This window comes from Megalops cyprinoides, chromosome 16 (assembly GCF_013368585.1).
Source record: "Megalops cyprinoides isolate fMegCyp1 chromosome 16, fMegCyp1.pri, whole genome shotgun sequence".
NCBI classification, from domain to species: Eukaryota; Metazoa; Chordata; class Actinopteri; order Elopiformes; family Megalopidae; genus Megalops; species Megalops cyprinoides.
Genome location: NC_050598.1, coordinates 24,254,951 through 24,278,866, shown reverse-complemented (window position 1 = coordinate 24,278,866; position 23,916 = coordinate 24,254,951). Strand labels below are relative to the sequence as shown.

General features: G+C 42.3%; 2 protein-coding genes across 3 annotated transcripts; both read right to left on the bottom strand.

The window, feature by feature from the left end:
- Nucleotides 1-1,315: 1,315 nt before the first annotated feature.
- On the bottom strand, nucleotides 1,316-8,701 carry nox1 (NADPH oxidase 1). 2 transcript variants are annotated; one of them, XM_036548648.1, is made up of 13 exons: nucleotides 8,631-8,701; nucleotides 8,073-8,168; nucleotides 7,530-7,640; nucleotides 7,152-7,236; nucleotides 4,951-5,096; nucleotides 4,206-4,387; nucleotides 3,952-4,078; nucleotides 3,697-3,789; nucleotides 3,334-3,575; nucleotides 2,990-3,152; nucleotides 2,323-2,473; nucleotides 1,859-1,979; nucleotides 1,316-1,537 (listed from the first exon to the last, which is right to left on the bottom strand). In XM_036548648.1, the coding sequence occupies exons 1-13, from the start codon at nucleotides 8,673-8,675 to the stop codon at nucleotides 1,411-1,413; spliced, it is 1,689 nt and encodes a 562-aa protein (XP_036404541.1). In that variant the 5' UTR covers nucleotides 8,676-8,701; the 3' UTR covers nucleotides 1,316-1,410. The 2 variants fall into 2 exon arrangements, with proteins under 2 accessions (XP_036404541.1, XP_036404540.1); XM_036548647.1 differs by having other exon boundaries at nucleotides 1,859-1,983; nucleotides 2,327-2,473.
- An 853-nt stretch (nucleotides 8,702-9,554) lies between these two features.
- xkrx (XK related X-linked) lies at nucleotides 9,555-21,380 on the bottom strand. Its single transcript, XM_036548561.1, has 3 exons — nucleotides 20,899-21,380; nucleotides 11,540-11,799; nucleotides 9,555-11,421 (listed from the first exon to the last, which is right to left on the bottom strand). Exons 1-3 carry the CDS (start codon nucleotides 21,249-21,251, stop codon nucleotides 10,619-10,621), a joined length of 1,416 nt encoding a protein of 471 aa, XP_036404454.1. The 5' UTR covers nucleotides 21,252-21,380; the 3' UTR covers nucleotides 9,555-10,618.
- Between the last annotated feature and the right edge of the window lie 2,536 nt (nucleotides 21,381-23,916).

Here is a 23,916-nt window from a genome sequence, read left to right as displayed (position 1 = left end):
CCTGTCTTTTGAGCAATGTTTTATTTTCCTTGTTCAATAAAAAGTCAAACTCCCTCAGTGTGTTAACTGATATTAAACAGGAGTGTCATTAATTTTAGTTCATCTTTTCTTTCAAGGGGCTAATATGCAACCTGGGTTTAGTTTTCTAATGGAGAATTTCTGGAGACAGCAGTTAGTGCAGTCACAATCTTTCTTTATCAAAAGAACAGTCACTAAAATCAATCTTAATGCCTGAATGCACGATTTACACTCAAACTGATCTAGTTGATTTACCCAACTAAACTGTTTCCTCATGCTGTCTTTTCAAAAACAACATGGGGAATGTGTTACTGTGGCTTACCAGGATGTAGATATTTGTTCTGTACCTGGTTTGTGGTACAGTTTGTAGTAAACTTGCCAAATGTGCATTCCTTTTTAATGAGTAATGTGATGTATGGTCAGGCCCAAAAAAACATTTTTATTGTGAAACTGGATATGTCTGCAGTGTATTAAACAATAGCAATATGCATGCATGGTTTTATATTTATAATATATACAGTATTTTTAAAAAAATGCTTCATACATGTATAAGGCTGAAGTGATTGGACAATATGCAAATAATACAAAGTACAAACATTTTTGGAATAAATTTTTTCCCATTTTTTATTTTTATAAATAAAAATGAAGTTCCTGTTTGCGACTATAACAAGTGCCGTTCAGTGGCCTGTGACTCTGTTGTGATTAAAGCTGTGTAAGCTACATGCTAAATGTAACCATGACCCATAAAGTCTATAAATACAATATTTGCAACCCATCTGTTGGAGAGGAACAGTAGCAATTCTTTGGGAGATTCCCAGTGTAATCAGCTAGAATGACCTGCGAAGAATTTCCCTTCTGACTTACGTGGCAGGTCAGCAACTGCTGAAAGACTTAATTGACCTTTTAAAAAAAAATGTACAAGCGTTGTCCATCCGGTTACACAGAATATTTGGTTCATGACTGGACTGGTCGCTGTTGAAAAGGGATCTCATCTCGTCATTCAGTTGTACCTCCAACAATAGCAGTGCTGTACAGATCCAGGCTGTTCACTGGTACTGTGCACACAGAACGCTGGTGAATCATTACAAGTAATAATACTTCATGAACCGTCTTAGGCAAAGCAGGAAGGGAACAGATCTTAAACGTTCTGTACTCTGTACACTGTAGAAATTAGGTACATCTTTTGTCAAACTTCTGAATTAGAGGAACTGGAACCCGAGAGGTCTTCCATGTGTCTCATCAACCCATCAAGAGTCACTGGAGAAGAGAGGTCCGTTTCACAACAGACCAGGGCCTGTCTTGTCTTCTTTTTGTCCCCAAGAGCACCCAAATGTTCGTTTGACAGAGCGATGAACAGGTTCTTTGGGTGTGCAGCCATTTCTGAGGCATCGCTCAGAAATTTTCCTTGTTGAAATAGAACTTTGTTTTTCGAGGATCCACATCCGAGTACTTGACACATTTTTTCTCGAGGGTCTTAGCGAGTACCTGGGGCCCGCAGAGGAATGTGCCAACCACTGACCTGTGCATTTTGTTGACAAAACAAAATTGTCAGGGACTTTATTGTGCTGTCAGTTTGTCATCACTGCCACCCACACATACGTAATATGACTGAAAAAAAATCACAGGCCTCAAGGAATGAGTCACAAGTCGCGTACTGAGCAGTACTATGTCCTGTATGCTGCTTTGCATGGTCTCTCTCCGCTTTGAAAGGTACAAACAATTGTAGTGAGATATGCAGTCGGACAAAGATGTTTTGACATAGAAACCAGTGATCCAAATACTACGCTGTATGTGGGTGTTCAGCATACCAAGAGAGGAAAGTTAATGCGCCAACACTCACGTTGGGTGCTCTTTGCGGATCTGTTCAAACTCCTTATCCCAGTTGGGCCTGCCGTAGTGGGTCTTCTGTTTAAGACCTGTGACGACATCTGTGTCTGCGTCAAAGTGAACCATCACGTGCGCTGCCTGGGAAAAGACAAAGGGGGGAAAACCCTCAGTAGCCGAAATGTCATCACCACTGTCATCACCTCTGCTGCAAGAGACATTTACATTGCTTCACTTTGCAGGAGCTCTTTTCCTGAGCAACTTACAAAGCAAGGGTAGGTTCATTTAATACAGGGAGGTACAATGACGCGTACAGAAAAATGTCAGACCACATTTGAACATAAGTCAGTCCACGACACAAAGCTGTAATAATTAGCGCCATTTTGAACACTACATGTTTAAACAAGTCCAGTAATACCCCAAAACAACCTCAGCTGGAGAACAGTACTAGTGCTTGTCAGACTATGTGGCCTCTCCTACATACATGGCTTTGGTCCCATCCAGTGAGGAAGAGCTTATAGGTGAGGAAGTCCCTCATGCCCCTTTCTTCCATTTCCGTCTCCAGCACCTGCAAAAGGTCTGCGAACCACTCAAAGGCGTGCGTCTCCCTGCACAGCCAGTAGAAATAGATCTGGAATAAGGACATAATGACATCACTAACAGAAAGCCTAAAAGAACACATGAGAATTCTTCCATATCACACACCCAGTAAGAAGGAGAAAACCACTGCATGTCTCTTTCCATTTTAAGGTAATTGCTCTGTCTCACAGACAATGTGTAGAATGGGAACTGTGGCCTTGCGTAATACACACGGTACAGTTTCAGTTAAGAGGGTATTGCAAAATTGATTATGACTCACCATTACATCAGGGACAGAGCCTACATTTTTGTGAGAGCTACCTGTTTTTATAGTCTTCAGAACCAGCTACATCTTTCAGTGGGACTGATGCGATGAATGAATAGTTGGGTTCGTAACCCAAGGAGTATAGGCTCAATTCCCATGTGGGGCACTGCTGTTGTACCCTTGAGAAAGGTGCCTACCTTGAATTGCTTCAGTAAATATCTGGCTATGTAAATGAATACCATGTAAAATGTAAGTTATGTAAAATCATCTTAGGAAAATATGTAATGTTTAGAAGAACTGTACCTTTCTTGTGCGAAGTTTGGGGTTTGACTCTTTGAATTTGTACCAGATCGACTTGAGGATGGAAGCAAAGGGTGTCACACCAATGCCACAGCCGACCAGCATACTGACCTCGTAGTCAAACACGTCCTCACTGGCAGTGCCAAATGGGCCATCCACACCCATTCTGAAAGAAAGGTCAGAGGTCAGGATACAGCCTCAGGTCTTTAAAGCTTTAAGTAGCGCATACCCACTCTGCATTCCACTCTTAATCTGTCTTGTCTTATCAGAAGATAACGGCTTGTCATCTCAAGGCTGTTGGATCATGACAACATCTACGTTCACAGATTAGGGTTAGAATGTCTTACTTGGGTCCCTGTGCACCCTCTGGCAGCTGCTCCACCATGCTGATGAGCTTTTGGGTCCAGTCCCCGACGGAGCGGATGTGCACGCTAAAGAAGTCCTCCTCGGGAGCGGAGGTCATGGTGAAGGGATGCCACTCCAGCTGCGAGATGGCGGGGCAGTTGAGGAAGACATACTGCCCCACCTCCATCTTGAAACCCGCCTTCTCCAGCTGCAGCTCCAGCACCTTAGATGGCCGGATCACAATCTGACAGAAGAGGGAGAAACGCTGGTGAGGCGCTGTGAATGGATTGAGGTTTTTCCTGCATAGAGACCACTGATGTGATACACGGCGGCTTTCAGCATCCCAGAAGCCCCTGCTGACTCACCTTTCTGTACCTGACAGCTTGCATGTAGCGAATGAAGCGCAGCAGACGCTCACAAAGGTAGAGGATCATGGGACCGATGACCCACATCCAGGTCTGCAGGGGGAAAGGAATAGGCAAGGCCAACAATCAGGGGCTCAGCACACAGAACAAGTGGAAAAGACTGACAAAACTGCTCAGGAGACACCTGTCCCCCGCAGATTTTTTGCTTTCATGTGCTTGCCGGAACAGAGGAAGGGCAGGCTCCCGCTCTCTCACCTGTGGGAACCCTCCTGCAAACTGCGGGATGGGACACTCGGGTATCTTGCCCCAGTCCTGTGGCCGATCCTTACAGACAGAGTAGTTGTGAGGTGGATCAGTGGTGGTTTGACTTCGCACGATGCGCCTGGTAGGCAACAGAAAGTTGGGGGGGGGGGTTAAGAAGGGGAAGGAGGTTTAACCCTGATAGCATGATCAACAGAAACCTCCACTCCACCTGAAAATTGTGCCTCTATCCACGCAGCATTACTTACCCAGCTCCATGAATGACCAGCCCAGCAAAGAAGATGACGAAGAGGTGGTGGGTGTACCAGAAGACCTCGAAGTAGCTACGGCGGATGACCTCCATGGATGAAGTGATGATGAGGATAAGAGCCAGGGTGATGATGACCCCTGTGATCCCAGCGATGGTGGTGAACACCACATAGGTTGGTGTCTAGGACAGAGGGAGCCAATCATACAGCATCACAATGAATCACATGACACCCTCTCACAAAGCCCTAATCCCCCCCAGTGCCAGGTACAGTACCAGTCAAAAGTCTGGACACAACTTTTACTCTTTATTTTTACTTTTTTTTTAATGATAGTAAACACATCAAAACTATGAAATAACACAAATGGAATTATGCAGTGACCAAAAACTTGTTAAATCAAAATTCTTACATTTTAGATTCTTCGAAGTAGCCAAAAATATTTAAAAAAAAAAAAAAAAATAAAAAATAATATATAATTTTTGGAAAGAAACTCATACACAGGCATCAATTTCACCATTTATTTTTTATCTAGGCAACAATTTCAAGAATCTAAGCGCAAGTCTTTAGATCAAAATCTCAAATGCATGATTCCCATTATCTTAATCAAGGGTGTCCAAACTTTTGACTGGTACTGTAGGTCCTACAAGAGTCAGTGCTCCATCAGCTTCATGATAGAAAAGGCAAAAAGGCAAATAATCTCTCTGCGAAATCACTAGAGTGAATGGAAAAGCTATTGAGAACTCACAGTGGAAGTGGAGCGAATGGGATTCAGGTAGGTTTCGTTGTCTGTGTCCTCCAGACTAGAAAGGGCGGTGCTGAGGGTATCATACTCTCCCCGTCTGCTGTTGTTGTACCACTCCATGTTGAACAAATGGGCAATAGTATGCACAGCTGCCCGGTGGAAAAATGGAAAGGGTTAAAGATGCAAAAACTCACATCAGGTAAAAAGACGAAGTTAAAAGGATCTGAACTTGTACTTTTTTTCAGTTTCACCATGATATAGCAAGGGAATTCCCAACACTTTTATCACTTCATATGGGGAATTTACATGTTAATCAGTTAGTGAAAGCACTGTAAATGAAAGATTTCTCCAAGAGGACACAAAGTCAGATTTCTCATTTTAATCACTGGCCATGGCCCTGCTGCTGTGGCCTCCAGGAAGGTGGTTATCTTAGTAAATAAGTGACAAACTGATTACAAATCATGTAAGATGTAAAACTAGGATCTCCAGCATAACAGCATCTGATAGATAAGATGATGAGTGGAACTAATTTTCCTTGCACAAACACTGGTTTTGCATTATGTAACCATTGTTGCTTCCAGTTAGAGTACTGCACAATCCAGAGGAGCAGGTGATGAAGAATGACAAAGGGAGTTGCAATCACAAAATAAGCACACAGAATTTAAAAGGTTCAGGTATTACAACATTCCCTTGCTCACTTGTGGTATGTTCACGTTATGTAAAAGTCAAATCACGGCCTGTCTACAAGGAAATGCATGGTTTCCTGATGTGGAAGGAAGTGAGCTGGGAAAAAAAGTAAGTTGTAAGGGTACCACTACAAACTTCTGGATATTCTGAGACCATTAATAATTAATGTGTCCTCCATACTTACGAGTAGGATAGGTACAGGGCAAAAATCAATTTGATGGACACAGATTTAACCCTCCCCTCACCTGATTGGCTATGTTGTGTTTCTGGTACAAGGAAGTTAGTGCATGATACAGTGTTTACTTGACAGCAATGTCTAATATGAAAGTTGATGGACATGTTAACAGCAGGTCGCAGAGCTCTTATCTCGACTTTCGTGCAGACGAGACACAAAAGCCTTAGTCAATGTGAATGTATGGTCACAATCAGATGAAAGCCTTGGTCACAGTCAGATGAAAAGAATGTTATCTTGGAATGCTGCAATAGCTGCAGTTATGCAATGAGGCTGGGAAATTAAGCATTGTTACAAAAAAATCAAAACTGCTCCTAACTGAAGTGAAAGTGTTTATTGTGAATAATTTTCTTGACAGGCAAAGACCTGGTCATTGCACTGATTGACTCTGGGGAAATATCTAAGCATCTACATTTACCTTTATTAAAACCCGCTGTGTGTGCTGAATTTGAAATGCATACCAACCAGCTGCAGCTACACTCCTCTACAGGCATGGGCGTAAATTAGGGTTGTAAACCCCCCCCCCCCCCCCCCCCAAATAATCATATTCATGGAGACCTCACCCCCCGCAATGTTCAATCCAAAGTTACGCCCTAGTCTACAGGCAGGTACATTCCCTCTTCTTGGTAGTTAAAGTGGTGGGCGTTAACGTCAGCGTTAAAACTGAGAAGGGCCTCTTCCACGTAAAGCAACATAGACTAACGTGTAATTGATGTGAGGCACTGTGAAAACACTGACACTGTGCAACAACAACAAAACGCACAGAATAGACGATAAACCAGCTCATCCACGTCTGCACACACACACACACACACACACACGTGGACTTGCAGGTTTATTTTTCAACACTAACGTTCAATAAATTGATTGTAGATCCAAAGGGTTATCCGTGTAGTACGACACATTTCCTGTTTTAAATACCACTCAGCTCACATAATTGCGAATAAATTGTTCCAAGAATGGCAATCACTACCGTTCATTGCAGTTCTATAAATGAGTTAATACGGCTGCGAGGTTTGCACTGGTTTTGTTTCAGCATAAAATCCATATTGCAATAAATATGAAAATATGTTGTGTGAAATATTTTGGCTGGTTGACCAGAAATAATATGCCTCATCGTGGATATACAGATTCCGTCCAACTGGCAACTGCAATTTGGTATCGCAACAAATAATATAAGAACAAAAGTAATTTCTTGGCGCAGTCACTACCTTCAATCAAACTATCAGCCAAACAGAACATAATATTTACAAACATTTTATGTGACCAGGAAAAAGCAGCTTACCTGTCATCAGGCCAATCATGTAGGCCACCAGCTTGTGGAAACTGAGATTTTTGTCCAGCTGCTTCCTCATTGACCGCCCGCAACACTGGAACATTAACGAGAGTTTACTCAAAACGCGAGTGAAAACGTACACTACGTCCCTCCCTAAGTGCATTTATTGAAACAAACCGGAGCAGCGTGGCCGATTAACTCGGGTTTCATGCAACCCCTCTTAAAATTCCGATAGGTGACCCAAATGTGGCTCTTCCAAATTTTTTTGAGCTGGGAGTGACTATGGTGGCGTGCGTCGTCCCCATAAAACAATTTTGCAACGTGAAAGGAGAGTCAAGGACAAGAGTGATGCGTGTCCGGAGTGGATGCTGTGGCATGCGGACTCACCATGAAGGATCCGCGCAGGAGTGAGAGCAGGTTGCGGCACACCGGCAGCAGGATCAGGAGGCAGTTGAAGTTTAGAACTGCAGCGGGGGCTCGAGCCCAGGCCAATGCAGACTGAAACCCAGAACAGGCAGAACACTAAATGACGCTATCACGTCTTTACGTTTGCCCTTTCCCTTTGGTTAGCGAGTCTGCTGCACTGTACGTTTTCGCTGCTGTTATTGTTTTGTGCCTCAATGAACATGTTATTTCAATTGTAAAGAGAGTAATGGTCCGTATTAAACGGAAAAAACATGTAAAAGCAACTGTATTTTAAAATAGCCAATTTGGCTTGTTTTGTGGGTAAACTGAACTTTTTCAGTACGTTTTGACGGAAATAAATTTGAAAGACTCTGCTAGACAAATTAATCATAATTGTAAAAATGACTGATTACAGAGGTCAGTCACATTTTTTTAGAAGCATCTTTCTTGCTCTCCACTTGATGATCATCCCAGCATAAACATTCAAGCGTCGGCGGCTAATGCCCACGCAAGGATGGCACTCACCCCTAGAATGTGACGCGTGTAGTAAAATTGATCACCCAGGTCGTAGAAAAGGTAGAAGTAGACAAACAGGAATATATTTATGCCCATCCATACCACCTGCAATTCCAGTCAAGAAACATGTGAAATTAAAACTGCGCATACACCCACAGCCAGTTTTATATAAACATTTTAAAGTAATTTACTCATAGTCCTCTCTGTATGAGCATCTTACCTAGAAAACAACTGGGAAATATAGTAAGATGCATTTCTTCACTTAGCATGCTGTTTACTTTCTCTAATTAATATGTTCTGTTCTCGACGAGATGTCCTCTGATCATCGCGTCATCCCAGACCTAATGCAGCATTTCTTCTCGACCCACTGTCTGTAAACACATCTATTTGCTGTTGCAATAATGTGCGCTGTTATTTGCCAATATCTGCTTTCTTGCAATATCGGCAGTCTGAACAGGTAAAATATAACATTTTGGAAATATGCGATTCACACCGAACTGGATGAAAAGCTATACAGCATTTCAAAGAACGACTACTGTGATTTTGGAAAAATACTAATTTACCTACCAGTATGAGTGCTGACATTCCATGGTTAACTATCCAGTTCCCCATTTTATTCACTTGGATGGTACACTTTCCACGCTTTGCACGCTGGTGAACGGTAAAACATTTTTTCGAGTTATTTATACACACGGCCTACCTGTTCAAACCCCGCCTTTTTCTGCTCACACAGAAAAGTTGTGATTGGTGGGAGAGTACCACACAGGTGCAGATAACATATTGCGTTATTCTGGAACAGTGTTTCTCAACCCTCTCCTGGAGGACCCTTTTGTCCTGCGTGTTTTAGATCTCTCCCTGCTCCAACACAGCTGATTCAAATGATCAGTTTGTTATTAAGCAGCTTCAGGAGTTCATAACGAGTTGATCATTTGAATCAGCTGTGTTGGAGCAGGGAGAGATCTAAAACATGCAGGGCAGGGGGTCCTCCAGGAGAGGGTTGAGGAACACTGTTCTAGAATTTCTCGAATTGGAAAATCCATACCGTAGACATACCATGGCCTCTCTTAAAATGAGTGTCATTTATGCACCTTTTGTTTAACGACCTGAACGGCCGGAAACTCAATACGCTGTTATAAGTAGCGCTGTAAATAACCATTAGTTATTACATTCTGGTATCAAGTGTCAAAACAATTCACATCATCCACCAAAACGTCGCACTCGGAATATAATCATAGTTCAGAAATCCAAGCAGATGCTATATAATTTCATTAACTCGTTAATATGACAGACGATTTATAACTGACAAATGAAGTGAACGAGAGAAAAAGCTGCTTATCCATATAGTTCATAATTTTATTCTTTTATTTTCACAGTTCAAGTTTAAAATAAATAGTGAACAGACACTTCAGTGTACATCAAGAAAAAAAATAACAAATAAATACAATCCCCACAGTGATTAAAAATATAATCTTTGTGGGTCCAAATGGGGATTTAAGCAACATAGTGTTGTTGATATCAGCAAATGGAAAACAATACAAACTGCGGTTTCCAACATCATGTACTGAATTAACAAAAGCTTTGTTATAACAAAAACATTTTTCAGCCTTTGATGGCCATCACTTGGAGCTATTGTTTTTGGAATAAACTGATGCGTTCCTAGCCAACAGGCATAGCTGTCACCACCTGCTCTGGTACTGATTGCAATTTGTAAATTAGAGCTGAATTGAGGAAGACACCAGGGATGATTCTGTGCCAGGCTTGTGATGGGAGACAGAGGAAAGTGGTATGCCATTTCACATTGTCAGCATTTCTTATCTCTCTTCCTCATTCACCGAATAGTGGAAGTTCAAAGTGCAAGCGGTAGGAATGATACAGAGCAATGCAAGCCTCCCCTTGAGTAATTTTAGTTGGGCAGTGGGCAGTCGTTGAGCGGACAGAGGGTAATTCAGATGCGTCTCTGTGTTGAAACTCATTTGGTGTGGGCATCTAGTGATAGACTTCTCTGACTCAAACGGCTGCTCCGAAGACACTTGGCACATTTCCCACACACCTGGACTGCTGCCTCTGTTACAGTGCCTCTTTCTGAAGGCTGCCTTTGTGACTCATATCGTAACTTGCATTCTTTGGTCTCCTGTGATCCACAGGATGCGTCTGTAAGCATCAATATTTGTGAATCAAGACAACACATTCCTCAAGCTATCAATTTTTCTTTCCTCGGCAAAACTGTAGTTAGTATATAACCTGGCTTCTTTATCATAGCTTCTTCAGCTTGTATGTGTAACTTTAAATCTGACAGTGCACATAAAAGGGAAGGGCACAGAATCCAAAAGCTTAACAACCAATCTGGAACACTAGCTTCGGCAGTGAGCAGTTTAAGTGGACTGCCAGCTGTCCTGTCAGCACCGCCATGAGGCAGACACAGCCTTGTCCTGTGCAGCAGTCCGTGGTCCCTGTCACTCACATTGCAACACCCCCGAGCAAACAACCGCCATCAGTCCAGCCACAACGCGGCATAACTGGGATACCAGCGCTAAGCTGTCAAAGGAGGGTCCCCCTCAGGCCGCGTCCATGATTCCATCAATAATGGCGGTCTCACGGTTGCCCAGCTGGCTGGTGAGGTCGGGGAGAGGCGGAGCCTGTGGCGTCAGAGTCACGGTGACGTCAGAGCGAGGCTGGGCGCCCCTCTGGCAGCAGACGCAGCGCAGGCAATCCTCCACGTTGTGTGTGAAGAGCTGACGGCAGGGGTGGCAGTACTGGTAAAAGAGAAGCATGAAGAGCACGGCCAGGATGTAGCAGATCATCAGCTGCAGGACCAGCAGCGGGGCGCACACGTACTCGTAGAAGTCCGACTTGAAGAAGTACCACAGGACGATGAGGCCCACGTTCTCCACGAAGCGGACGCTGTAGTAGACGGCCAGCTGCCCCCACCGCTGCTGCTTCTCAATCAGGTCGCGGTGGGCCAGGTCCAGCTGCACCGCCGACCAGCAGAACGTGTTGATGCAGGCGTAGAGCAGGGTGACCATGCACAGCACGACCGTGCTGCCCAGCTTGCTCAGGCTCTTCTCCACGCTCTCGGCCAGCGAGCCCTTCCTCCTCCAGAACTCCACCCAGGGCAGGAGGAAGAAGAAGACCAGGTTGGCCAGGCCGAACGGCACCACCCAGTGGGTCAGCGCCGTGCTGCAGAGCACCAGGGCGGTGACGCGCGTGGCGATCTCCAGCCCCCGCCACAGCACCATGCACAGGTACGCCGCGGGGCGCACGTGCACCTTGTAGTCGTCGTACTTGATCTGGATGGCGAGCACGCTGCAGACCAGGGCCCCGTAGGTGATGGAAATGAGCGTGATGACCATCAGGACAACTGGGACACACAACAGGGAACCGCTTTCATCACCAGCTCTGATCACATTCAGTTACATCCACACATTACTGTGTTTTTTTTTTTTTTTTTTTTAATGAGCACCAAGTGGACAGTGTACCTCTGACGTAAAGCAAGTATTTCTCCCGGATGCTAGCATAGAGCTGCAAGGTGAGCTGGGGTGTGGAGCCCAGGAAGGCCTGGATGACGGCGGTGCGTTTGAAGGCATTGCGGTGCGTGGACAGCTTGCGCTCTGAGTGGCCGATCTCCCACTCCATGGGAATGCCCTGGCCTTTCCTTAGTTTGATCTTCCTGGAGATGGTGACATACGGCTCCTCCTCCTTGCCTGCCTGGAAGTACACCACCAGAGCCTCAATACACCTGCAGAGAGAGAGAGACAGAGAGAGGCAGAGAGAGGGAGAGTGCGCAAAAGAGAGAGCAAGAAATCTTTATACTAATACATGACCAGGATGATTTGAGCTGCATTAATAGTCTCCTTACCAGACAACACTATTTAGGGTGATTTACAGAGCTTACTTTTGACATATAGTTCATTTATATAGCTTTACATTTACTGAGCAGTTGAGAACTTGTACAAGAGTACAACAGTGAGATACTTTACACTAAGAGTTGAAAGACCAGAGTCTCCATTTCAGATTATTTTAATCATTTAATTCAGACAGAAGTTTTGACAAAGTATCATTTACAGTAATTTGACTACTACCTTTTCCCCCTGGCCCCCTAGTGGTACGACTGTCCACAGACACTCATATGTTTATCAAATAAAAATCATTTTCTACACCAACTGCAAAGATCACATGGTGTTTCTGCTTCACATTGTCCTCTCTGCCTGCAAAAGCCAGCTGACCCCCTGCACATACCCCCCTCTGTCAGCTAAATACACAAGAAGGAAGTGATAAGTAGGTTAACACATATATGACACAGAAGAACACCCCAGGGACAGGAATTTTTCTTGCCATGCTGAATGAGGAAAGAGAAGCAATAAAAGTAAGATTGGAATGAAGGCTTGGAGTGAAGTCCACACAGAAGCAAAAAGACAACGGGGTAAGACAAATAATTTGTATAATTACTAAAATCATTCTCACTCTACTCTCATAATCTGGTTTCAGTTTGGTCTTTTCACACATTCATTTGTTTACAAATTGCTTGTTGCCATAAATCACAATTTACAGATGTATTTCTGTGCTGAAAACCTGAGCAGGGGTCCAGAGAGATATTTCATAGGTCCAAGTGACCACAGAGCTGCAAGTGTGACCTGCTGACTACTGACAGGAAGAAGCAGCTGGGAATTTAAAAGGAAAGCACCACTCTGTGTATGATTTATATGGAAAGCAACAAGAAAGTATTTAAAGTGATAATTATTGCAAAAAATAGAAAACCTTCTGTATCTGGCATTTGGATTTCAAAAATATTTTTAAAAACGTGAGAAGGTTTATGATAAATGGTTTTGCACCTCACTTTGGAAAAAAAATTGTCTTCAACTTAATGTATCAGACTCCTTGAACTGCTGTGTGTTGTGTGGAATTCTGGACTTCTTTTTCTTTCCCCCAGCAGTTCCAATGCCACAGCATACCTAAAATGTATTTAAAAGTTCAGTCATAAAGGGTAGCGTGTCTGTGACACACCAGGCTTGGGACCATGTATTTACACTGTTTACTTCTGAAGTTATTAGACTTTAAGACAAATTAAAAAAAACAGGTGAAATTTGCTTTTTTTTAGTATCTAGTAGGAATTAAGTAGCCCTTTCTCATGTTGCCTTTTTGGTTCCTGTCCACAAGATGGCGATCTTCAACAATTCAACATAGAATCACTTGAGGCAATGTGTTAAGGACGCAAAGGAAAGCACTGGTTTTGAATAAGGAAACACTTTCTGGATTACATTAGTACACAACATGAACACTATCAACAATTTCTTGCTCATCATAATACCACAATAAACAAAATAAACGTTTCCACTGGGGTTATTTTAAATCCATTGCTGTATCTTTTTTCCAGATTACTGAGTTTTTACACTATTACGAAAGAACATGTTGTTGAAATGTTTCACATATACACAGAGGGGTCAAATAAGAGGTCACGACAATAAAGCAGTCACTCTTCAAAGAGCAGCAAACCACAAATCAAGCACCTTGTCTATCTTTGAAAAGTACTGTCTGTTACATTCTAGTTTTGTCATTGACAGTACAAAAACCTTCATACGCTCTTCCTGAATCAGGAAGATGTGTAAGTGGGTCATGTGCAGGAATGTTGCTTTGCCTCCTCTTCTTGATATGACATTATTTTTATCTGTAGGGAGAAAAAAAAATCTGGTTTCCCGGGGAAGGGGAGGGCTCATCTCCTGTGAGTAAGTGCACAGGCAAACCTCAGCTCCACGCAAACCAAGTGCAGCCTGGAATTTACAGCTTGTCAGCAGCTGCAGCAGCAGAGTATTATATTTACTGTAACCTTACTGACCACAACTGCTGTGTGAAGTAGGACAGTCATGTCTCCTCTCTGAAGTGAAAGCCACACATACAGCATTCTGCTTGCTGAGGAGGGGCCCTGTGGTCTGCACATGCAACTTCTTATCTGACTGTGGTTCAAAGCTGTCTTCTTGGGATATCTTTGTGCTGCTCTTTGTATGCAGACTGGAAGGCTGTACTGACAGCATTTCAGGGAAACTTGGCATCACACCCTGCCAGAGCTGCTGGCTGGATTTTGGTCAGTGGGGTCAACGATTCAAGTTTCACAGGCAAAACTGCCTACTTTTCTAAAAGAGCAGCCGTGCTTCAAAAACAGAAAAGAAAGTGCGCCTTCAAAGCAAAACAGTTCACAGGAATACACTTGTACTATGTGGTTTCCAAAACCTCACCCTGGCTTGGAGGGTTAAGAGTCGCAGTAGCAGCGTAGTATAGTGGTAAGGAGCAGGGCTTATAACCAAAAGGTTGTTGGTTTGATTTCCCCACTGGGCAAGGCACTTCACCCAGAATTGCCTCAGTTAATATCCAGCTGTATAAATGGATAACGTGTAATAACTGTAACCTTTGTAAGTGTGAATAACAGCAACTGCTAAATGACAAAAATGTGATGTAGTCTAACAGCGTATGGCAGTCCCTTCCGCTCTGTCCTTAGTGAGTTTATGGGCAGAATGAAGATGCATATCTGTTTAACCCTGTCTGAAGTTACATAATATGCATAGGCTACCATTAATTCAAACTACAAACCAGTTTAGCTCTGGTTACTATTTATTCATTTGGATGGCATATTTATCTAAGACACATTAAAAAGCTTAAATATCCATTTATATATAGCTAAAATGTTTTGAAAAGCCATTCATGCAAAGAAGCTTTCTAAACAGCAGTGTCCCCTGCCTTGAAACCAGCCTTGCAACTGTATAGTTAAGCCCAACTCCTTCACCACTGTGCCACATTGCTGCCACCTGCTTATCTCTGATAAAAGCCAAAAATTAACCACGGAAAAACCTCACTGAGACTGAAGATGAGCTGTGGCCAGCAAACTGTCACACATCCTGCCTTTTTTCCCTTGTGACCACTCTCTAAATGTCAGTCCCATCTGCTGTGTCATTAGTGGCTGACAGTTTTATCATGAGGGAAGTCTTCAATGCAAACTCGTTGGCCACTGCGCAGCTACCATTTCCGGTTTACAGCTTAATGACATTTGGCCATGTAAGCTGACCTCACCCCCCCTGTATAAGTATCACATTCATGTCAAAATGAAAGGGGGGGGGGGGGTTTACTTTAACACCGAGCTGAATGTGTGACATGTGTAAATGTGGTTCTCAGTAGGAGTCAATTGGGCTTTCCTGCACAAAAAATTCATTATAAAACACAACTCAAGTGTGTGTGGTTTATCCTTTTTTCCCCAACTCTTTAGTAAAAACGTACCGAAAACGTTCCGAAATGTGACTTCAAAACCGAGGTACGTACCGAACCGGGACTTTTGCTTACCGCTACACCCCTAGTGGTTATCACATATTGTTTCCTTTTCAGTCAACAGATCACAAGCCAAATTTACAGAGAACAACAAGTCCCACCCCTGAATCTTAAGTCAAACAGAGACTTCCTTGTCCTGTATGTGATATTGTTTCACTTCTGTGTTTTCTGGCAGCCTTTGTTTCCACTTGCAAGCTCCTTTGAGAGCACTATGGTGGTTACAGCAGTTAACTGACACTGACAGTAGGTCTTCAGTTACACCACATATCTCAGTTATGAGAATTCTTCAATACTTCTTGAAACAATAGTCAAAAAGTGTTAAGTGCCGGTGGCCAAGAGGAGTTAAAACATACTATTTATTCATAATATTTATGGCTCTGATTGTTCAGCGAAAACAGGCAGGGATAAAAGTAGCCCTCCCAGCGGAATGGCTTGAGCTGCTCCCGGTTTTACTGGATGCATCCTAGTGTGTAAAAAACAGCTGCTTCTATCCCGCTACACTAAAACTCAGGATACTCGCCCAGCATTTCACAGCTTGGGCATGTTTTTCATTGAGCTGACATCTGAATTAATTACACTTGACCGAGACTTTAACTGAATGCTGATCTCAATTTGACATCACTTAAGAATCTGCTGATAGTTCTTTGTCCCTGGATATTGGTTTTATTTAATATCTGAAATATTTTTGCCCTATCAGAGGGATGGGACAAAAGGTCTTTCTTGAAATTGTGTTGATTCATTTGACTCAATTAAACAAATTAGTAATACAGATAAGTATTCAGCTTAATTGATTAAGAATAATTAGTTCATCAATGGGGCCTAGAACAGGTAATTTAACAACTATTAGCAGTTGCCCTGAAATTGTTCCAAAGGCAGGTGTTCATAGACACCTTTACTTTGTCGTCATATGAGTGTATAGGCATCTCTAACAGCACATTTCTTTAACAAAAAAATCATAACAGAATAAAGGTACAGATGTCAAACCAACAACAGTTTTCAGTTGTTAGGCTCCCATTATCATAATTTAATTGAGAGCTCGGATGGCCTGGAAAAAAAAACTGCACTACACTGTGTCTAGTAAAGCCAGAAATGGCCCAAACAGCTATGCATCCGGACTGCAATTTCCATCCCTCATAGTGTCAAACTGATTTTGTGGCAATGGTTAGGAAGTCCTTATTCTGTTTGCATGCCTGGATGATTCCATTCATTTTCTCGGCACCGGGCCCAACATCAGAGGTGCCCTCAGAATGAACTCTTCAAGGACTGTGTATCCTACTAACAATGGTTCTGTTTTGATATGTTGACCAAACCATTTCATCCTTACAACTAAATTCATAAACAAACTTATGCCATTCCAGAAATGAGAGGCATTTCTCATTGGGAGACAGCCACAATGTAGATATAAATCACAGCCTCAGTTTACCATGTGGGGAAATTCTATGGAAATTTGATTTGCTTACAGCTGTACTTGGCCAAACCGGTTTGACAGCACAGACTGCAAAAAAACATATCTTTGCCTGCATACACATGCCACAAGCAGAGGAACAACAACCTACGAGAAGGGTTACGTGAAATGACGTTCAAATCCCAGAGCTGAGCCGTGCCTGCGGCACAGCGTCTTTGATAAACCTGCCCTGGGACTGTACGTTTTTGCCTACTCTTTAAGGCACGCTCCTTGTGACTAATAGCATTGAAAATTAAGTTGTGAAATGTTTGATTTCTTATGTTAAATGGTATCAGCTGGTCGGGACTGTGGCGTGGTTTGAGATCTTTATGATGCACTGCGCAACACAGATTTTTCTTTCCCCCTCCAGCATAATGTGAGAACTCAACTGATGACACCCCACCCACTCATGAATGTTTGTGAATAAAAAGTTGTTTCATATTTTGATCGTGTGAGGGTGATGTTCTGAAGGCATGCCTATGAGCAGCTGAGGGGGAAATGTGATATTTTGCACCTCAGTGTTGAGTGGGTGGAAATTACGTCCCGTGACAGGACAAGATTAAAATCCATTTAACCTCCACCCATGTGGATTTACACAAACACACACTGAGACGGTTTACAATTTACAAGATGAAGTTGCATCACGATGTTGTCATGTTCATTGCTGCTTTAACGCCACCTCAGATCCTGAAGTAATCACTATTAGAACATTCATACAGTAGATTCATACCTTGAACAGATGACACTCGCAGGATAAAATGTAGGCGAAATTACTATGTGACCCTAATGGCCTGAGAGAGGGTTCTAAGAAGCTGATGAAAGTGAATTGGACTGACAGGAAGGCTGAGCTGATCTATGATGGCATCATTCATTAGTGCCACACGGTAGTGCGGTCAAGGGAATGACCTTGAAACTGCACAAGACTGCTCAATCAGGTAAGGAAACATTTAATGAATTCTGAATCTTGCTCAAGCTACGTCCACCCGGGAGATCAAAGTCTGATGTCCCACAGAACAGTGTCAGTATACGCTCAAGATATTTACCATCTTAAATATTTTATGTCTATTTTGTATTTATAAAAATGTTTTTTTTTTTTGCACTTAGCATGTGTTTTGCACATTTCCTGGCTGGAAAACAGTTATTGTTTAGATTCATATGAATTATTATGGGTTTGGCATCACAATCTGGGAGGCAGTAAATGTAACACAATTTCCCCTCAGACAGGACATCCCCAGGCATCCTGACTGTTTCAGATAGATAATTACAGACCCTGTATCAAGGCTGCACACTGACCTGGAACCTTATACTCTGCTTTGGCAAAGTACAGAGACCTAAAGACGTATTAGGGAAACATACTGTGCATATCAAATAAAGGCTCTTCCTTAACACAATAGCTTAGCAGACGCTTTTCCCCACAACAACTTGCACCGCCATCGTTCAAAGCCCTGCAAATTTCATTGTTAATTCTATTCAATTTTAGAATAAAATGGGGGCATTTTCTAGCAAGCCCAATTCTTGTAGGTCTATACATTTATAATAGCAGTTGAGAAGAATGGCTTTTATTCAGTACTCTCAGCTGCTTCTCAGATTATAACTATATAAAGTAAAATACTGACCTTGACTAGAAAAAATTATGTGGCTATAACTCTATCACAATTTGACTAATGACTTGTTATGCCAAAAATACCCCAAAAACCACTAGGAGTCCCTGACTCGCATGAGAGGTTGCCAAGTCAACTGACAGGTTGCACAACACCAGCAAAGTCATACAGCACTAAATACATGCTGACTCACTCATGTTAAATTAAGGCAAAACCCTTTTACACTTTGAGCCAAATCAATTCACATTTATTGAGCGTGGGTTTGTTGTTATTATTGTTTAACACCTGTCTGATGCTGTCCTCCTCTGTCACACATCATGAAAGGGATGCATGAGCAGAATTATGAGCATCCCATAATCAAAGCCAAGTCAACTCCATCCAATGTTGATCCAATCTCTCTACCACTCCCTGGAAACAACAGGAGGGTCCATGAAAAGTGAGATGTCAGAGACAGCCAATATCACAGCAGCCGAGACAGAGACATTTTCATCCACTCTAAATGCCAGCTTTTACGTGTGAACATTGACTTTTCATGCCTCCATCTCCCATACTATTTTATCATATAATGTGCCCTTTGTAGACACAACCTTGCAGATTTCCTTGGCCCAAATATCACCTAGGGTAAGAGCCTTCTCCTCAGTCCTTTCAGCTGGTACAGATTACTTGGGTGCAGGATACTAGTTGTTTGTTGTGGATATACTTGAACATTTAAGGGACAAAAGACCTGACAAGAAGCTATTTATCACCTACTGTATTTATCTTTTTCCTGTATACATAACAGCAGTTCCAATGAGCCTTCACCAAACACACAGTTGGGATCAGTATCCGCATATGTTTTTGTTATATATGTCTGTTATCTATGTGAAACTTTTGATGCCACGGGATGCAAGACAAATTTCAGAACAATCTCACAATAAAGTGAAATCTTAAATCTTAACCACCTAAAGAGGTGGCTGGCAAAAATATGCTTTGCATCACATCGTACTGCTGTGTCAGTTCATTTATAGTGTCAAAACAGGAACAAGTTGGGGTTGTGAAATGAGATGAAAAAGGGCTTACCACTGACAGCAAACATATTGGCATCTGGCCAGGAAAGAATAACAGCACAGACTAACACAACACCAGCTCATCATATTCAAATCAGCAGGTTTCACAGACAAGAAATCTGTCCTCACACTGTGGTTTTTCACCAGGCAAAAAACAGTGGTTCATTTCTGCTAAACAAAAGATGCTCCATGTTTTTTACTTTTTGAAACTCTGGTGTCTCTGACATTCAGAATCATTATTATCGCCCTTAGCTATATAGCAATTTAAAGGACAATCCTATTTAAGTAAGTAAGTAAATGAATACTAAATTTAAATGTTTTATGTATGGACAACTTATGCACATTACTGAGCAATCAGACCTGCACCTTACAGCATATAATATCAAATACTGTCCTAGACTAATCCTCCTCCCCTAAACACGATCTCATAAGTCTTTTTTGATGGGGTGCAAATTTAAGCCACAGGGAAATGCTTTATGGGAACTGACGGAAACTTTGATCATCACAGAGGCAGTGAGGTCACTGTGAAAGTATGGCAGATTTGTTGTTTATTTGTTGCTTTTTTAAAAGCACTCTTCAATATGGATTACCACTACAATTAAGGTAACCATAGGATGCACTGGTGCAGTAGCAGCTAAATTTCTCAAAGCTCACATACACTGGCCCATCGATTTATATCTAGAAGACTGACTTGGTTTTACTCTCCTTTTGGAAAAACTGTCAAAGCAAAGTCCCCATCTGTTTCTAAACAACATCACAAATTCCTTTAGTCACACGTCACACCACACTCTCTCCAAGTTTCCCTACACCCTTTCCCTAATCACTGAACCAGAAAAATGATACTCTTGTCAATGTGCCATATTTCAAATACTTAAAAATCTAAGAAAATTCTTCATTGCAATTGTAAGCTACCAGACATGCCAAATTCTTTTTCCGGCCATATTTGTGCACAACACAGTCTCACACTTTGGAATTAGAACAGTAATGGTGGTATATGTGGCACAGCCAGGGTTAAGCAGTTAGTGTGCACTTGGCTTGTACAACAAAAAACTTTTACTTTCGAATGTTTCTGCTTGTGATTTTTTTCCCCCCAAATGAATAACGATTGGATATGTTTGAAAATACAGACCATGTCTCTCTCTCTCTCACACACAGAGGTCCAAATTTCACAGTTGAAAGTGGTTGCTATTGTCCAGCTCTAGGGAAACGGGACAAGAAACATGCAAACCAGGGTTGGGGTGAGTTGGGGGGTTTCAGTGTGTGTGTGTGTGTGTGAGAGAGAGTGGGCGTAAAGTTAGGGGGGAGCAACATGTGTGAAGCCAAATTTGGTGTGATCATGCTGTGTTATTATGGATAGCCAAGTCTCACATACTTCCGATAGCTTTCACTGTATAACACACTACACTGTATGAGGGGACATCAATCATACCACATACCTGATAATTGGTCCCATTTGTAGAAGATGTAAAAGCAGAACAAGAGGTCGGTCTCTTCCCAGGTCTCGGTGGATAAATGTAAGTGTAAACTGTGTCAGCACCGACGGCACTAGCATGAAGGTAATGGTCAGACCCAACCAATAGTGGTCATCTGTCTTGTAGTACATGAAACAAAGGACTCCTGCGCTGATGAATTCAGCGCAGTACAGCATCGTAGCTATCACAACGCTGAATGGAAACTGGATGTTGCTGTGGTTGACAACCAAAATGATCCCATCTGAGGGCTTTGGAGCTGGTTGATGCTGGTAGTAATCGAAAATCTCGTTTTCGGTTCCTTCGTACACAACATCCATAGCTGCGTTCGTTGTTATTTATGAGTTGTCTTGTAAAACATAAAACAATTAGACAGCTAGTTCTCTAACATTAGGTACATGAACCTTGGGTTTCAACTCCTGCGTAGTTGGCGTTAGCTATCTAACGGAATTGTGTTTGTCAAGCAAAATAAAACCAACTGGCTAACTATGTCTAGCGTGTAATAAAACAACTAGGTGGCTACATTTCAATTAAAAGTCTACGTATCGGTCCCAGTGACCATATACTACCATAAAACTAACTTAAGTCTAAAAGGATACTGGAAAAAGTAACAGTTAACGTTAGCTAGCAATAACGTATTGATAATTTCAAGTTTGCCGGGCAAAACTGGCTTGCCACCAGCCATAAGTACCTGTATGACAGTAACGGCAGATGCTTAAACCAACATTACCGCACGACCTAACGTACACCACCCTGTTTAGCTACTTAACCATAATAGCTATCTTACGTTACAAAAGCAAACTCTTGGTTTCACCCACATACAAACTATGACATACAGTGGAGGCTACGCATGTTGAGAAAGCAGTTCATCTCACTTGCAGAGCGATACGATCCCAACCCAAAAATCTACTAACTGAGAGCTTGCATTTTAGCTGTCCGCGGCGACGGGCTCAGTGCTCCCCATTCAGTTGCGACAAAATAAGCACGACAGTCCATTCAACCGGTCTGTCTGAGACACCTCTATCACTGTGAAGTCCAATCGCATAATTTTTGGTGAGTGCACGGTGGTAGCAAACTCCCGATGATCAGTTAAAGCAGGTGTGCCTCAACACGCTGACTCTGTTAAAGTTTCCCCACTCTCGCGTGGTTCCTCTCGGGTCCTAGTGCCCCTTGGACCGTTAAAAATCAAAACTCGGGGATTGGTTCCGGAATTATCCGCGAGGCAGGGCTGTCTGTCAGAGTCATTGGGAGGCTGCTCTGAACCAGAAAGCAGTTAAGATAAAGTTTAATTGTGCCTAACTAGTTAACGTTAACTGGACGGCTGGCCATACCAGCAGCTTTCACTGCTGGGTTTACTCTGGCTCAGGTCACTAAACTGGGCATTTAACTTTATTGTTATGTAAAAGAAAGTTAAGACACTCGGATTAGAGTCATTTCCCTTGCCCCTGGAAAAATGTAAAGGAAGTTCCCTTCCTCTTCAAAACGGGCAACGGAAATATGTCTGATTTTAAAATGTCAAATAAATGTTTCAGTTACAACTCTGTATTGGGTTGTGGGTGTTTACAATAACCTTGTCTGTTTGTTTCTTTGTTCCACTGATATGCCAAGAGGAATTATCAAAATAAATAGCCTTGTCTATTTGGGGCTATGCCATCTGCTCCGTTTTATTATAATTGGGCCGTTGTACCCACTAGAAATGTCGTTCCCTGTTTTCTAATTAGAGTGTTATGGTGTTTCTTTCTAATACCGTGTTTGTTTTGGACAATGTGTTCATTCCACTTGTGATTCCAACTTGTGAATCCTCTTTGCTCACTGGCAACACAAACAAAGCAGCTTGTTCAAGAGAACTTTGAGGGTGTCTCACTCAGTTTTAATTTAGGATTATCTCTAATGAGGAAATGCTCTTTTTTCACTGCCTCTCAAATGCAGTTACTGTGGGATATACAAGAGGTCTATAATTAACTTGTGGGTGGGGTCTGGTCTTTTACTCCCCGATACTACTATGCTCCATTTTTAGCAAGGGGCAGTGTCATGCTGTAAAGGGGAGGACTACTATCAGTCCATGATTGATCTTCTGAAAATATTGCATGCATTACACCCCCATCACTTCTGGTTACGGTGGCCTATCGGGGAAGCATCAATATAACCACAGCCTCACTGTCAATAAACTGTATTTAACTATACATTACTCAGATTCTAGTTCAGAGGCTCAGACTGACAATAAACAGACTACTCAAACCTTAATCATTTACAAATGATAAGGAAAATGAATGCATGGATTCATATTTTATGCAATGCCATTTAGTGCAGAGCGAGGAGAGTGAAATACTAATTTAGAAAAACACAAATTCATTATGTTTTACTCCTTAGGAAGGCCTGTAGACAAGTACCACAAAGCACGGCGCTACGAATGACTGCTGGCGAAGTGCCATTTGTGTCATAGCCAAACGGCGGTTTGGCGGTTGAGGTTAGAATCTAAGACAAGTTCAGTCAGCAGATAAAGGCCAGCCTTCATTGGGTGCAGCAGTAATGACATAATGAGATGAAGTGTGGAGAGAAACAGCAGTTCGCGGTAATGTTATGCCTTGTACTATGGCACACAATTCACACTCAATTTAGCAACAAAAGCAGTCGTTGTGGACTGTGTGATGTGCATTTCATTACCCAGCAGTAGACAAAATACAATATTTATGTATTTATGTATGTATGTATTATTGGTACTATTATTATTTACACAGGAATGACCATAACAATGGAAATAAAACTTTTTCTGTTCATCCAGTATAGGTTCTCTCATGGAGAAGAACCACTGACATGTGACTGACCCAATTTGATCTATAATCTCTGTGATTGGTGAGTGTGTGTTTATTTATGCTCTTTGTAATTTTGTGTCTTGTGTACTACATATTGCAAAATGTTTCCCTTTTTGACTTCTATATGTAGGCTGTGTTCTACCTGCTGTTCATTAATTGTATTGTATTCGAT

Excerpts from the sequence above, each read along its gene's own strand:
- nox1 (XM_036548648.1), bottom strand. The coding sequence starts at position 8,675 with ATGGGGAACTGGATAGTTAACCATGGAATGTCAGCACTCATACTG. Across the intron at positions 7,237-7,529 it reads TCCTGCGCGGATCCTTCATG|TGTTGCGGGCGGTCAATGAG; the intron begins GTGAGTCCGCAT and ends TTAATGTTCCAG. Across the intron at positions 3,576-3,696 it reads AAGCTGTCAGGTACAGAAAG|ATTGTGATCCGGCCATCTAA; the intron begins GTGAGTCAGCAG and ends CTCTTCTGTCAG.
- xkrx (XM_036548561.1), bottom strand. The coding sequence starts at position 21,251 with ATGGATGTTGTGTACGAAGGAACCGAAAACGAGATTTTCGATTACTAC. Across the intron at positions 11,800-20,898 it reads CAAATGGGACCAATTATCAG|GTGTATTGAGGCTCTGGTGG; the intron begins GTATGTGGTATG and ends CTCTCTCTGCAG. Across the intron at positions 11,422-11,539 it reads ATACTTGCTTTACGTCAGAG|TTGTCCTGATGGTCATCACG; the intron begins GTACACTGTCCA and ends TGTGTGTCCCAG.